General features: G+C 39.9%; 1 protein-coding gene across 4 annotated transcripts in view; it reads right to left on the bottom strand.

Annotated features, from left to right (window-relative positions):
- Positions 1 to 15937, bottom strand: part of TEC (tec protein tyrosine kinase) — a 49947-nt gene that overhangs the window by 25473 nt on the left and 8537 nt on the right. For 2 of the 4 annotated variants that reach the window (XM_013172709.3, XM_013172710.3), the window contains exons 2-3: positions 6412 to 6459; positions 6143 to 6326 (exon numbers count right to left, since the gene is read on the bottom strand). In XM_013172709.3, coding sequence (XP_013028163.1) covers positions 6143 to 6280 — 138 coding nt within the window. In that variant the 5' untranslated portion in view covers positions 6281 to 6326; positions 6412 to 6459. Of the gene's footprint in view, positions 1 to 6142; positions 6327 to 6411; positions 6460 to 13665; positions 13984 to 15937 lie in introns of those variants that run through there. The other 2 variants (XM_013172711.3, XM_013172708.3) reach the window with 2 other exon arrangements.

Raw genomic sequence — 15937 nt, forward strand, 5'->3', positions numbered from 1 at the left:
AGAAGTACTTCAACACCTACGCCTATCTTGTCTTCATCTCAAAGAATTTCCTTTAACTAAAAAAATGCTTTTTATAGCAAAAAATCTCAGTTCCAGTGGCACTTTTAGTTTCAGCGAGCTGCTCCATCAGCATGATCTAACTAAAACTTGTGTGAAATATGTGCTACCTGCTATCAGGACCATTCTGCTACACAGAAAGATGCTGACTCCAGTTAGGGCCCCTGGACTTCCCTAACACCTCCCAGGCACATCTTCTGGCTGTGTACTGAGAAAGAATTCACAGGAGTACAACCTACTGCCAGACAAGCAGAAGCAGGACAAGCCACGAGCACTTGGTGGACCATTCTGGTGGACACAGTCGCTTGGGTGCTATCTCTGTGTCTGTCCTGTTGGCTAATTCAAGAGGAGTAAAAGATGCCGCTCAGGAAGCAGCTAATACACCCTGTGAAGCAGAATAACTGGCACTTTGCACCGTCCGCTGGTGGACGCCAGCCACCAGGGACACTGGCAGAGCTGTAAAGTGAGTATTCTTTTCCATTAATTGCACAGCTCATATTTACAGAAGCATTTCCTATTGCAGTGATAAGGTAGACTCCTAGATAAACACCAAGGCTGCTTTTTCCAGAGTCAGCTGGAAGCGTGAATGTATGGCACCTCTGAAAATAAACTGCAGAGCATTTTAAGTTGAATACACAAAACAGGAGGCCACTTGACAGAAAATGGCCAAATGTACCTACCACATGGGGTTATTTCCAGAAATGTTTCCTTAGATTTCAGATTTGTACTCCCCTGGAGATGAAATGAGAAATTTGGGAAACATCATACTAAAAACTTAAGCTAATTTTTTTTGCTGATGAAAAATACAAAAACCATTCTGGATGAGTTTGCTTTTAACTGTCATTAAATATTTTATTTTCAGACATGCAGGTTTATTTCAAAATTTCTTATACTTTGCTTATTAATTTCATACAAATTAATATTTTATTTCTTCAAAGAAAATAGTTAAGAAAAGTTATTAGAAACATACCTGAAGTAGTATTCTGAGCTTTCACATCATGCAGAATCAGAAAGAGATTATCTAATAAAATATTTTACCCTCAAAGTATCAGGCTTATCCTTGTTTCCTCACCAGCACGCCAGACACCAGATCATCTGGAGAAGTTACACTGCACTCAATGAATCCTGCAGTCATTGGTAAGCACAGCACAGGAATCCTCAAGAAGCACAGACCAGCTTGTGCAAAAAAGCCTCCTACCTCCCACTTCCAAACCAATGTCACTACTACTGTCTGCATAAATCTATTTAAAGCTGTCTTGGAAAGTCTACAACACATAATTGAGAACACTGTACATAGTGTAAATCTTACTGACTATAGGATAAACGGTTTTATAGTACACCTCCATACTCATGAAAGGAAGATATTCCACTTCTTCCCTATTTTACACAGTCATGATCAGCACTCTCTGCTTGGAGGCCAATTCAGTTATTTCTTGTTGTGATGAATTTTTGTCTTCACTACAAATGGAATCCATCACATTCAGATCTCATTAGCCACTTTTGCAACACTAAGGGAAAAAAGACAGAAAATCTCCACTGGCAGCTGATAAACCCTTACAGGCTTCATGAAACTTATTAACACAGCAATTTCTATCCTTGTCATTGCTGTTAGCAAAATTCCATACTGCAGTAGTAGTGTTTCTCCAACATTTACAGTTAACAGCTTCACAGAATTTATGCCAGAAACCCAAAATCAGATGCCATCTCCAGCTTAAACAAAATATTCCTCTTTTCTGACAACATATTAAAAATTCTTCTCTGTGACACTTGGGGCAACTCAGTTCTTCAAGTATCTTTATTTTTAAGCTTTCTAATGTCCATCTTCTTAACCAACCTTAAGGTCATGCATGTATATATATTTTAAAGCAAAAAGCATAATGCCCAGAAGAAGTTAAGTCATAAAAGCCAAGGACCTATTAGCTTCCTATGCAAAATAAGTTTCCCATGGCATTACTCAAAATTATAGAGCATTGCACAGATGACCTAAAACAAGGTTGTCCTTCCTCTGGTTTCTGTGCTTTGAAATCCAGCTGCTTTAATGATTCTGTAGCTACACTTCATTGCTAGCTCACACACTGCCTCCATGACCTACGTTCCAGCACTATTTCTAAGTGCAGAAGCAGCACCTCCTCTTCCCATGACAGTAGTGCAGCTCCAGCTTCAATGTAGGCACGTTGCACCACCGTGCAAACATGACAGGGTGCCTGAGCTGCTTCAAAGCACATGTGTAAAAAAAATAATAATAATAAAAAAAACTAAATAGGTTATGGGCAAGTTTAAACAAGATTTTACCCTGCTAGCAGCCGTGCTTATAAGATAATTGCTTATTGCTCCAAGTAGGCATACGGCACTCTGCCAGACATAAGACAGAAAAAGTAGAGAACAGTGCTTATATAATGGGCAGTTTCTGGTCAAAGAGCAAGTGAACTCCCACCACTGTCTGCAAAGAACGGAATCAATGAGATCTCCCAGAAGTATTTATAAGAACAGTGTTTTCTATGGTTGACTGCTTTTTGTTGTCATAAATGTTTCACTTCTGTCACCAGACATACCAAGTCTCTTCTTCTGTTGCCCTGTTTACAATCCCAACTTGCCCCACACTTTGAGAACTGAATAATCTGGTTAAAAAGATTTGATTTAATCTTGTTCAGAAAAAAGAAAAAGAAAAAGAAAAAGAAAAAGAAAAAGAAAAAGAAAGAAGAAGAAGAAGAAGAAGAAGAAGAAGAAGAAGAAGAAGAAGAAGAAGAAGAAGAAGAAAAAGAAAAAGAAAAAGAAAAAGAAAAAGAAAAAGAAAAAGAAAAAGAAAAAGAAAAAGAAAAAGAAAAAGAAAAAGAAAAAGAAAAAGAAAAAGAAAAAGAAAAAGAAAAAGAAAAAGAAAAAGAAAAAGAAAAAGAAAAAGAAAAAGAAAAAGAAAAAGAAAAAGAAAAAGAAAAAGAAAAAGAAAAAGAAAAAGAAAAAGAAAAAGAAAAAGAAAAAGAAAAAGAAAAAGAAAAAGAAAAAGAAAAAGAAAAAGAAAAAGAAAAAGAAAAAGAAAAAGAAAAAGAAAAAGAAAAAGAAAAAGAAAAAGAAAAAGAAAAAGAAAAAGAAAAAGAAAAAGAAAAAGAAAAAGAAAAAGAAAAAGAAAAAGAAAAAGAAAAAGAAAAAGAAAGATTATTCACATGAACACAAACCTTGGGTTCTTCCTGAACTCTCTCTGCCAAATTCCAGTAGAAGACAAAATTGAAAAAACAAGAAAGACTTCAGCTTGGCCAATGACCACAGTGGGAATCAAATCCTTGCCTAAAGGAGCAAAGCTCAGCCACCCTGAGCTCCTACTAAAGCCGTGGGATCCTTTTGGCTTTGGGTTTCCACGCTTATCTTACCAATCTGAACTTCGAATACTACCAGCCCTGAAATGAAACCAGTCTGTACCTATCGTTTCTCTGTCATATCTTTAAATTCAAGCAGTAAATCACATTTCATTTCAGCAGCAAACATCCAGCTATTCAGAGGAACTGGAATTACTTTCACCTCCAATGTTTTTTTTTTATCTTTTACATGAATAACTTCAGCCAGAATATACATCTGTCTTACTGTTAATACAGATTTACAACTTGGCTTTAAAAAAAATAATAAAACCCCCAACCTTTTTCCATTTAAGTTGCTCAGTGACACAAAGGAATAACTACCACTGTGTGGCAGAGATCTTAGTCACACAAGTTTTTCTCAAATAGAGCCCAAGTACCGCTGACTTTAAACAATGTGTGCCCCTCTAAGAGCTCATTATTTTCAGACAGTACTCTTCGTAAAATAAAACACTGATTATTGTTTAAAAGAATCTAAAATAGGAAGAACAGTGAAAATAAATGGTTTTGAGGCACAGGTTGTAAAGCTGTATGTTACGGCTGAGCCAGTTTAACAACTTGTTGATGTCAACAGTTGGAGCTTTCTGTCCTCCTCCACGACCTGGCACTGCCCCTGGCACTTGTTGGATCCTGCACTGAGCTAATTCAGCTTGTCAACACAGCACAGCTCTCATCCAGCAAAAATAAAAACAGATCAAGTATCTTTCTGCTGATTAGCAAATTTATTCAGAGCAGTGCAGAGCCCAAGAAATGCCCGGACCAATTTAAGCAGGTTGAGAGCTGCTGCAAGGCAAGGACAAGAAGAAGATGGACCTGCCTCTTTCAGCATCTGGGCTGTGTGGGTGTAATGTATAGTTTCACTCCAACAGTCCTGGTCTCGGGCTGGAACCTTTTAAGATACTGCCTCCACAGCTGAGGACACTATGAGCTGTCCCGCTCCAGCTCACTGCCAATAAAACCAGCACTTTAACCCCCTCTCACACAGATCCACCACTGAGTCTCCTGGAAGGGTATCTTAGCTGAAGGGTATTAACCTGCAGGGGAAAGGCGATACAGAGTTGGAAAAGGTAACTTCGTGAAGGATGACAACTAGACCTGCAAAACCTGTTAGTTACATTTCTCTTTGGACTGAAGGTAAGCTGACACACAGAAGCCTGCAGGACATGTTTCAGAGGGCATCTGAGCCCTCATCTCTTTTTTTTTCCTTCTTTTTTTGCCCGTCAAATAAATATATAGAGAAAATTAGTTGCATTGTAAAGTCAGTACATATTTTAATGCAGCAGTCAGTGAAAAATACATAAATTTGTATCTCATTTTTCATCTTTGACTGTGCCCAAACTATATGCAGAAAATGGCAGCTATAATAGTCGTCTGTGGAGCACAGCAACTGAACTCAATTCTGCCGCAAGCAGAATTGAGAAACAGGAAAACAGGGTTAGCAAGGGTTGGCAAAGAAACGGGGTTAGCAAAGGTTGGCAAAGAAACAGGGCTAGCAAGCCTTAGCTCTTCTGTACGCCCTTCTTTCATCGGAAGTAAGATATCTGACACAAGAGGTTGCAGAGCCATCTCCACTACTTTTTTCCATTGAACGGCTTTCTAGTGTGTAGCAAGTGACCTTCTAGCTATCACAGCCATTTTAATTGCCTTCCACATTGTGACAAATCTGGAAGGTAGGCTCTGTTAAGTGGGAAATGCAGCCCCTCACCACTAACGGCACAATGAGGCACTTCAGAAGCAGATGACCTTAATGAATTTGAGTCTGGAGCTCATTTGAAAAATTCTGGTCTGAGAATTTGCCTAATTTACACTCGTGACTTTTATATAACTGAATTTACGTAGAATTTACATAGCGATAGGCTGCTCCTGCTGCCAAAGATAAATCGTTTCCAGCTTCAGTTCATAGGATGCATGGTCTACCTTAATGAAGCCCATCCAGTGAGCTTGGTCTGTAATGCACTGCTCCTACCAAATGCTCTTGCTCCTGTTTGAATTCAGAAGCCAGTTACTCCCCAGAAGTAAGCCCACATTCTCACTGCCATGTGTAATATGGGGCTGGCCAGCCTAAATTGTAAGGGGGAAGGAAAAAAAAAATTAAGCCCCATTCCCTAGCAAAGTCAGCAAGCCTATTTGAAAAATTTTCCCAAAACTCATGTAAAAGACATTTAAATATGGACGGGAGCCACAGAGCAGCAACACCAAAGTTACAATAAACTCTTTAGTGAGGATAGACCCTACCTGAGATACTACGTGAGAACCTACAGAAAGACTAAAAGGCATCCCATTAAAAAGGGGAACATGTAAACTTCTTGCTGAAGCCTTTCTAACATGGTATCCAAGAGGCTGGATTCAGAAAGAACGATGCTAAAAACAGTCAGTAATTAATTGTTAACAGTCAGTAATGCCAGCAGTAAAATTCCAAGGCCCTTCAGTTGGAAATGCCCAGAAATAAAACTAGAGAAGTTGAGACAGAAAGAAATCAGTTCTTGATGATCAGCTGTAAAAACTGCTTTACCTTACTCTTGTCATCCTGGTTAGGAACTAGTTTATGCTAACTACCAGATGTATTATTTACATCTCTATAAACCTTCATTATAAAAAGAGAAAAGAGAAAGTAGTTCACAATTGTTGCCACCCACCCCATCCATCCCTGACAGTATGATATCTTGTAAGAAAAAAAGCTATTAGAATACAAAAGCACAAAGAAACAAAGACAGTCTATTGTATAAATCCGTATCTCCTACCTCCGCTCGACCTTCATAATACGTTAACATAGACTTTGTAAGTACAAAAAGCCTCTCTTTGTAGTTTAAGGGAGAAGTCCTCTTCTTCTGCTGCGACCTTTTAATCAAGATCTCTTGTAGAATAGTAGTCATATTCATTTCAGCCACTTGTCACCTCTTGTTTCTAGCCATTGAATATCAGTTCCTGTGAAGATGAGAGAAACAAATTACTGTATCTTTGAAAGATCACGGATCTGTAGATTTCTGTAGTGAAAAGAGCTTCTACTCACAAATGAAACTAACTGAAAACACAGAAAGCTGGAGCTCATCTGAAGCACCTGGAAGGTCACAAAAGTTAATGATTAGACAAGAAAGTTCAGTCATTGCTCAACTGAGAGCTGCACAGACATATTCCCAGGAGGCAACAAGCCGGTAGGGACGAAATAAAGGGCGCTGCAGCGCCCTTTGTTTGTCACAGAAAATACAGGTGAGAAGTCTAAAGCATGCAACATAGTCTAAAACATATTCTTCACCACAGTGCCAAACAGACTCCTAATATGTATCAAAACCTAAACCATTGAAAGGGAACATCTTGTGAAAAAATCTCCACAAAACTTGGCTCTGAAGGCCCAGGAACTCAGCGCCATCCTTCCCATTCCACCACCAGGTGCTGCCTGTGCCAGCCACCGTCCATATGTGGGACATCTTGGAGCAACAAGATTTTAATTAAGGCCCATGCATATATAAGTACCTTTTGGGAAAAAAAATAAAAAATAAAAAAAGTTTGCTCTATAAAATTAAACATGGATCAGTAAAAGCCATTTTGAAAATTCATACCAGTTACATCAATGAACATTTCAAACAGTGGTTTAGATCTCCATTTGGGAAGGGAGAATTAAGGAAGGCCATTTCTCTGAAATTGCTGAACACATGCCCTCCATCTTCTATTTAGAAAGACTTCAGGTTGACTACCAAAAATCTAAATCATTTATATTCGGCAGTTCTGATCGGTTGGTGAAGTCGAACTGCTTTAACGTTTTACACCGTGACTGATAGCCGCAGGATGGCCTCAGGCATGCAAAGGCACCCACTGCTACTTCCTTTGCAAGCCCCGCTCCAGCACCCTGCCAGATAGAAAGTGGAAGGCAATTTCTCCCTCGTCTGCTCACCCCTGCCCACCATGCCAGCCTGTGAGGTGTTGGCAGGAGTGCTACTGCCATGTGGTGAAGAAGACGAGGGAGCAGGTTCGCCTGATCCACCAGAGCACCAAGGGCAGGGACCTGGCACCCTGGCACCTCTCCACTGCGGCTCAGGCCAAAGCAGCACGGCTGCAGGGCGAAGCCACGGCTTGAGGAAGGAACAGCAGCAAATGCTGAAGCACCAGCGACCACAAATATCTCCCAAGTGTGGGCGAGGAGAGGACGGGGGCTGAACGCAAACCCAAGCCCTAGCTAAATACTGCACATCTCCATGCCAGCAAGAAAATCCCTCTGACCTATAAAAAAGCTTTTCTTAGCTCTCACAAGGATTAGTTTATGCATGTATTTACTACTTACACTACTTCAAAATTCACCACATACACATTTTTCTCTGGGGGTGACACAACTCTGATATGAACGACATAGTACATTTCACAGCATCATACAGAGAAGCTTGAAAAACCACAAGCCTCCTCACAATATCACCTTACAGGAGTAAAGTTTAAATAAAGTTAAATGTAAACACATTCACTTTAGTGCCTCTCCTTTTGCTTTGTTCCCAAACCTTTCATTATTTGTTGTGACAATACACGAAGTGACACCCTTTGCCTTCCAGTCTAACCCTGCCACCACGTTTTACTTGGCCAGTTAATCTCTCATATCCATACTCCCACCATTTCTCACAGTTGGATATATTTGTTCACTGCTTTAAAACATCCCTTCTTTTCAAGACATATCTCTGCATAAGGTGAAGAATTCGTCTGTGGTTTGCATGGAAATGCAAAGTACGAAGAGGTTAGGATGCATAAATAAAAGATTATGATGGAATTATTATGAACAATCTCTTTTTGCTTTTTTTCTTCCTCTGACGCATGTATACACATACATTTTGTTGGTCATCTGTCACTTCGTGTTCTTGTGAGGAAGACTGACTTTTGAATTAGTAATCGTCTTTAATGATTCACACTGCCAAATTCTGTTTTATTGCCCTTTCAAAAATAAATTGACAATCATAAAGGTAATTGCAGAAGGAAGGATACTACCATGAACCAAAAATACAAACACTGTTCAAAGAATTAAAAGTCAGTATTAACTTTCAGACCAGCATAAAGCTTGCCAAACTACAAGGGTTCCCATTATAGGCTCTCCCACTCAAAACCACCGCCGTGTTCTCTATAGTACAACTTATTCTGTTGGCACTTACGAAAAATATAATTGCCTTAGAAATTGTGCTCTCAGAAGTCTGCCCTAGAGACCACAAGAAAGATTCAAAATTAACTATGATTTCAGATCTCAGTACTGATAATGCTAAAATATTTCATTTCCCTGCCAGCCCTCTTTGGTCAAATTAAGAATACAAAGAAACAAAAAAAAATCCTTTTGACAGAATGCTTTAAAAAATAAAAAATAGTCAGTCAATGTCTGCACCTGGTTGCTACAAGTATTTATCTACACTGACTTACCACTGCTATAGAGATCTCTGCAGATTAGGACAAGTTCTCCAGGTCAGAAAATCAGCCTTTGACTCTATATCTGGTCACAGAAATCTGCTTTTTCAAGCTAACGGCTCTAGGCACATTTCTGTTTCCTTAAATAAGGCTCAGGACAACTGAACTCTCACCGATAACTCTGAAAGCTCCTTTCCAAACTCCTTTGAGAAGAACCTTTAACGATCACTACTACCGCTTATAAAACCTATTCATCACTTCCTTTTCTTCAGCACAGTTTTAGAACTTTTCTGCACTTTTCTCCCCAAATATTCCATTGTTCCCAAACCATTCCTCACTCCATGAAACTACGGCACGACACATTCTTATCTTGTTCCAAACAGCTGTGGGAGTTTCATGCTGCCACCCATCTAAAATTTTCACAACGCCTCCTGCCAAGGACTTGCCCAGTTCCCTGCCGACCTTAGGTACACGACAACAAATACAATCGAATTTGCAGAGGTGCTGAGTACCCATAATCGTGACTGAAATCAGGAAGAGTTACAGACGCTTAACCTTTTGTAGGTAAAATGAAACAAACAAAAAACACACTCAGCCTTAGGCATCAAAAGTCTGCATCAGCTTGCGCAGATCGATCTTCACATTATAAAGTATTTGCCTTTAAGGCCAGGAAGTCACCACACACTTTCCTCAGAACAAATAATAATAATAATAAACTGTTAAGATAAATCTGTTAAGTCCATGTTGGTCAAGGTCTACAAAGTAATTTTTTTCCTTGTAGACAGAATTGCTTATGCATGCCACCTTTCCCATGTTTCTCTAGGGAAACTGAAGCATCAAATGATTAGGTAACCTGAGGAGTTGCAACACCGCTCCTGGAGTTGGGAACTGCTGGTTCCCACTCCCACCTCTTGGATTGTATTTGTTTATTGAAGCAATTAGCCACTGCAAGCCCATCAGTAAGCACATGCAACATTCAAACAGTTGTATAAATGGATGAAAGTCCCAGTGGAAGCTCTAGTTAGGAGGGAAGGAGTGCATCCCAATCTAGCTGGAGCTTCTCCAAACCCAAGGTGTTAAGTAATTGCTGCTTTTCATGGCAAGGCATTCTGAAAACATACTTATCACACCAGTCGTAAAACAAACATCTAGAGAAAACATTTGTCTGCATCTGAAAAAAGAAAATAAAACCAAGCTGGAGCTCTGTTTTCTAGGTTTCCACCCCTCCTTAGTGATGGTTGTAGCATTTACCTGCTTGGTAGTTTGGGTTTTCCTGTGGGAAGTCTTAATCCTAAACTGTAACACTAGTCTTATAAGCTGAAATACTAGTCTTAATACTAGCCTTAATACTAAGCTTAATACATCGCTGCCAACCACAACAGCGAACCTCTCTAACAAACGGGCATCCTCCACTTTCTGTCTTGGGTTTCATGCATCCTGCACAAATGTTCTTTTCAGGTTTGGGGTCCATCAGTCCAAACTGGCAGTAATTCGAGGTCTCTGTATTTAACATTGAAAACATATCACCTAGTCTACTACATTAATTAACATAATGCAACATTCATTCATTGAGTTATTAACAAAAAATGTCAAAATATCAAAATTTTAAGTACACAGGTGGCACATTGTAATTCTGACGCAAATCTGTTACTCTTCATGAATAGTTCTGGGGTATTTCTTTTTGTTTTGTTTGTTTATTAATTAACTCAATTCACTGATCAAGTTCATAATGTACCCCTGAAAACAGCTGCAGTGGCATAAGTGGCAAATAAGCAGCACACAGCAGTTCTGGGTAGAGAGCAGAAACAGTGCAGAAGGAAGAAGAAAAGGAGAACTCCTTACCCTGGTTTTTCTGCTGAAGCTGATGTTGCTTTACCATGAAACGACAAACTGAGTTTCATGTGAATAGTTACTTACATGAGTATTCAGCACGGGCTTATTTGAATAATTACTACTGGATGTACGCAAGGATTGCAAGATCTGCCCTTGCGTTTCAAATGGCACGGAAGTCTTTTGCACCATTTACGATGTTGCAGATTCCAGAAAATAAAAGACAACCGAATGAAAGGGAACTGTTATTAACCCCTTTTCAAACTGCAAATTTCACAGAAGTATGAATACAGAAAAAAATATACTTTAGCATAACCTGTTATAGTTTTAAAATTGGAATGGAAGTGAAAAATACTGTAATGATATCTGAAATATATCATATGCCAGAAAAAGGAGAAGTCAAAAATACCTGGATTTGGTTTTTTTCTCTCTTCTTTTGACAGCAGACTCTCAGAAACCACTTCTATTGTATGTAAACTATTTTTTTAACTGACAGAAATGCAATTTTGGGGGGCTGTTTTCAAACAAATTTGAAAAAATTACACCCAAATGTTTGAAAAACCTACCTCTCTGCTTGAAAGACAAAGTACCAACGGGCTAGTTTTTTATATAAACAGACTTTGTGAAAATAAATTTCATATTTGCATGCACTGTGCTTAGTTAAAGAAGTAAGCGGGCTAAGGGGTACCCAACTCATTGACTCAAGATTTTCCAAGATAAGCATGTGATGTTACAAAATACCCTTTGTTCACCTGAAAGCTACTCACGTACACATATAGGAGAATTTCATTGTAACCTATGCAGGTTTTACAAAACTCCTCAGAAACAGGGTCACAACATTTCACAGACTAAAAGCATTTGTTTCCTTTTAGCATTATAACTTGGGTAGCTGGGTATGTAAGTGAAGAAAACAATGCTGAAAAAGTCCCTCTTGGATAGGGAACACTGGCACCGAGGTGGCTTATCACCCCAAACTGGAGAGCCAAATCACTGGTCGCTGCTCAGCTATCACCAAAGAGAACTAATCCAAAGCGCACAGAACAGCCTAGGAAAATCAAAGGTAAGAGGAGCAAAAGAGCTTATTTCTCCTTATAAAGATGAGTTCAGCTTTAGGAGAAGGACATGTACCAAGCCATTTGCAAATTCAGCTGCTGCTCTTGATCGTGGTCCCCTGTAAGCAGTACACTCCAAGCACTAGGTTATCCTCTCACTGCTTTATCATGCACCTTCTTTCTTTAATTCCCTCATTAATAAATAATTTAGGAAAGGAACTTGTGCTTTATGAAACAAAAAATACATTGCCATCCATGATGTAGAAAATGCTTTTTTTTTTTTTTAATTTAAATTACCTGCTACTACCTTTGAGTTAGCAACACTATAGTACACCAGATGAAGAAGGATGGACTGATCAATTTTCACTACACTCATCAACTTCTTGAATTTTTACTCATTCCTCTACAGCTAACTATTTATAGCTTTTCCTGTTTCTTCTACATAAAAGCCCTGCAACACCTATAAATTTGCACTATCATACCTTCAGTTTATTCAGACCAAAACCTCTTCAACATCTATAAAGTTCTTTGCTGGAAGAAAATAAAACTGAAATTTAGTCTGGGATGGAGGAAAATGGGGAAAAAAAATTTTGAAACATCTGTTAAAGCAGCCAGTTATTATGAGTTTGTCTTGTGATTTCAAAGACTAGAAATAGCTTCATTTCTGAAGAAAAGCAAAACCCACTGCCCAAGGCTTTCAAATCTCTTTGAATATGAACTTCCTCCCCCACCTTATTTATTGTGTGCCAAGCGGTGATGGTAAGGCTGCAAGATCTGCAAGCCTGTGTTATTAACACTCTTTCAATGCTTGCAAAAAGGTTTTGCTGCTTTTCACCATCAGCTATATCGATTAAAGTTTAACCTCTACCATCATCCTACCCCTTATCGTCACACAGAGTAACAACAACATGGAGTGAAAATGTGAAGGTTTATGTGACTAGGGGAAAAGGCTCTTTATATGTATACACATTTATAGAGGGTCGTTGTAAATCATCATATTCACGGAAAATTCATTTAAAATGTATGCAAAGCCAATCTGATTTTTTTAGGCTCGAGATCATTCTGTTACCACATATGTAACATGGCTTTGCATCACCTTCTGCTCATTAGCATATATAGCACTTAAAGGTTGCTATTATTTTCATAAATAATGTTGCTATTAGCATTCAGTACTATTGTTAAATTTTATTCCAGCACCTTATCTTTGCTGTAGACTATGACAAGCTTTTGAGGCAAAGCTCCACAACTGAACAGTGCCTCCCACAGAAGAATCCCACTCTCAGGTCTTCTGCAGGCAGAACTGGCCTTTTCTACTGAGAATCTGTGGTTTTGGGCTCACCAGGAGCCATATGCAGCCTGACACAGACTAAAACAACCTGTTTGTCAGCAGGGTTTATTAACTCAGGCTCAGCCATAGCTCCTGCCTTCGCCCAGCTTCCAGGTAAGTGCTATGCGTATTTGGGTGCCTTAGCGCACAGGAGGACCAAACTTTTACAAGACAGACTTAAACCCACTTGGGCCTTCTGACCAAACCTCCTGCAGCAGCCAGAAAAAATCAGATGTGAGAAAATTAGTAATATTTTAATTGTCACATGATTGCCTCGGCCATTTCACTGCATCGCCAGCACTTCACAATGGTGCCGCGAGCAGCGGGACTGCAGCCGGCCAGAGGAGGCAGAGGCTCCAGAGATTTGTGTGGCACAAAGGTCTGCTAAGGAGTATTAGCTCAGCTTCCTTGCACAAATATAACTGGCCCTCAGCTGACAGATGTAAGAGGAAATGGAAAAGCATGAACAGAAGGGGCAGGTCAGGGTCGGAACTGGGAGGAGGTATGTGGTATGCTGGTCCTGCCTGCGTGGGCTTTTTTTGCTTTGCATCCTTCAAAAAGAAGCAGTTCTCTTTGTTCTGGCAAGCATATTTAAAGCAAGGTTAGAGAGGAAGATGGAAGAACTACCCCCAAACCTGCGTGGCACTGACTTGGAGGAGCAGAAGCTGACAGAGAGCAGAGTACTTACTTCACTTGTAACAGACTGGCTACTCCGCCATCCTCCTCTGGCCCTGCTGCCCTGGGCAGACGTTTTGCAAAGCAGAACCGCTGCCTCAGCCTTTCTCCTAAAAGCCCCTTCTGATAAGGAGGGAGGAGGAACAGTAACACCCACTTACTAAAAACACAGGCAAGATGAGATTGGCAAGGCAAATGGGTGATGCTTGTGGAAAAGCTTTTCTTCCTTCTACAGGAAACTGGAGATTATGAGTGATGAAAAAATAAATGTTCTGCTAAATCAGAGGCTGAACCCAATTCTGTGCAGGAATCCTAAGGCTCACCATTAAGTAATAGGTCAATTGCTATTGTACACTAAACTGCAGATTTAAGAAAAGCACACCAAATCCATGGGAGAAGAGGAGAGAAGGAGAGAAGGAGAGAAGGAGAGAAGGAGAGAAGGAGAGAAGGAGAGAAAGTCAGTGCCTGAGGCTGTCCTTTTTAATTGTAGTAAAGGAGTAATTTTAATTCAGCTTCTTCATAATTTGAATTTGATCTTCTTAACGTTACACAATCTCAGGTGATTAAGAGATATATCACAGCACAAATAAACTCAATTTATGTCAGTATTCAAGGCACACATTTGACATTGTCTAACAGATACTGTAACACATACAAATTGTGACTTGTTTCACATACAGGGATTGTCTAATACTTCCTAAGTTTTGCAAACACCATAAGATGAACTTCAACTAAACAACTGCTTGCTCTCTGACTCTGAAGTTAATTCTCTCTGCCCTCCCACCATACACACCAAGTGACTGGTACCAATCTAACTTTCACTATCTTGAATACGATCACAGTCTTGTTTTGCACCCTTTTACTTAAAGTGGAGAAAGGAAGAACTAAGCCACATATTAACCGTCTGGCACCATCTCTTCTCTGGCCCCAAGCCCATTCATTCTGGAGCTAGAAACAATCTCCTACAATAATATGTCAACACACAAAAATCAGCACCCAGCCTTCTAGATCATTACCCACGGCCATCTTAAAAGCTACCAGAAAAACTCAGTCAGTAGCTGAAGGTGAATATTTCTGGCTTGGACATGCTTTTTCAGCAATAAGCCAACCTGAAATACTTCTAAGAGGCTGCCTGCTCTCTGCACCGAAGGACTACCACGGCAAAGTGCCACTGGTACATTTACACGGCACAGCTGAAGCCACAGAAATCTTGGCTTGGCTCTTGGCAGCAGCAAAGCAGTACCAGCACTACCCTGCACTTGTACTGGTTCTCTGGAATTACTCATCCAGGTGCAGATTATGCTGCACCTGCTTCTGATCCTAGCCAGGCTGTTGCCAGCTTCTCTGACCTGTGCTCCTTTGACAAAACACAGGTGAGCCCAAGAATGAACATCTGGAGTCACTCATTCCACGGCTGATGTATAGTTTTCAAAGAATGCCATGAACTAGATTGGTTGGAAATTTGATAAAGGTTTCATGAACTAAAAACATATTTTGCATGTCTCAAGAAGAATACGTAGAAGTGGTCTGCAGGGACATCCCACAAGAAGTGGAAGCTGGCATCGATTATTGCTTCACCTCAACCACTCTTTCCCAGGGTACCCTTAAATGATCTCATACCTTCCCTTACATACGTAGAAGCATGGTACGTCATGAAGCAGCTAGAATTTCTTCAAACGCCAGCAGGAAATCCAGTGACACACAGGTTATGAAATCCATCTTCAAAGGCCAGCTTTAGTTAGTTTGTAGTTAGCTTTACGAAAGCTCCGGCTACCCAGTCCACGGGAGCCACGCTAGACCCAGGCATAATGATCTGACTGAAGTCAAAAAGCTTGCAGCTCATCCTCACAATGTGCCAGCCAGCGGCACAATAACTGAAATAAGTTATTTGGAGATGTTCCTCAAAATTAAGGGTTATCTTTCATCGAATCAACAGCGTTTGGTTTTAATTCGCACCGCAAACATCAACTCGTTCTTGCAGTTTTACTGCTAGGGAAGCAAGCTACCTACCTAGCAACTGGCTCCTTTCTGCACTTGTTTTATTCACAAGAAATGTAAAGGAACTTTCTACTTCCTCAGAGATACCAAAATTGATAGCAGGCCATAACTCCTGTATGTTTGTCTGCTAAGATTATTTCTAGCATTCCAATCACCAGATTTTCTTTAGTCGGATGAAACTGTCCCACCAGAATCCAGATACAAATCCCTTTATAACCTCTGCAAGATATTTTTTCTTTCCCCCATGCAGTTACATGGAAACCACATTCCTTCCCAATGGATGACAA

The sequence above is a fragment of the Anser cygnoides genome, chromosome 4 (assembly GCF_040182565.1).
Source record: "Anser cygnoides isolate HZ-2024a breed goose chromosome 4, Taihu_goose_T2T_genome, whole genome shotgun sequence".
In the NCBI taxonomy this organism is placed as follows: Eukaryota; Metazoa; Chordata; class Aves; order Anseriformes; family Anatidae; genus Anser; species Anser cygnoides.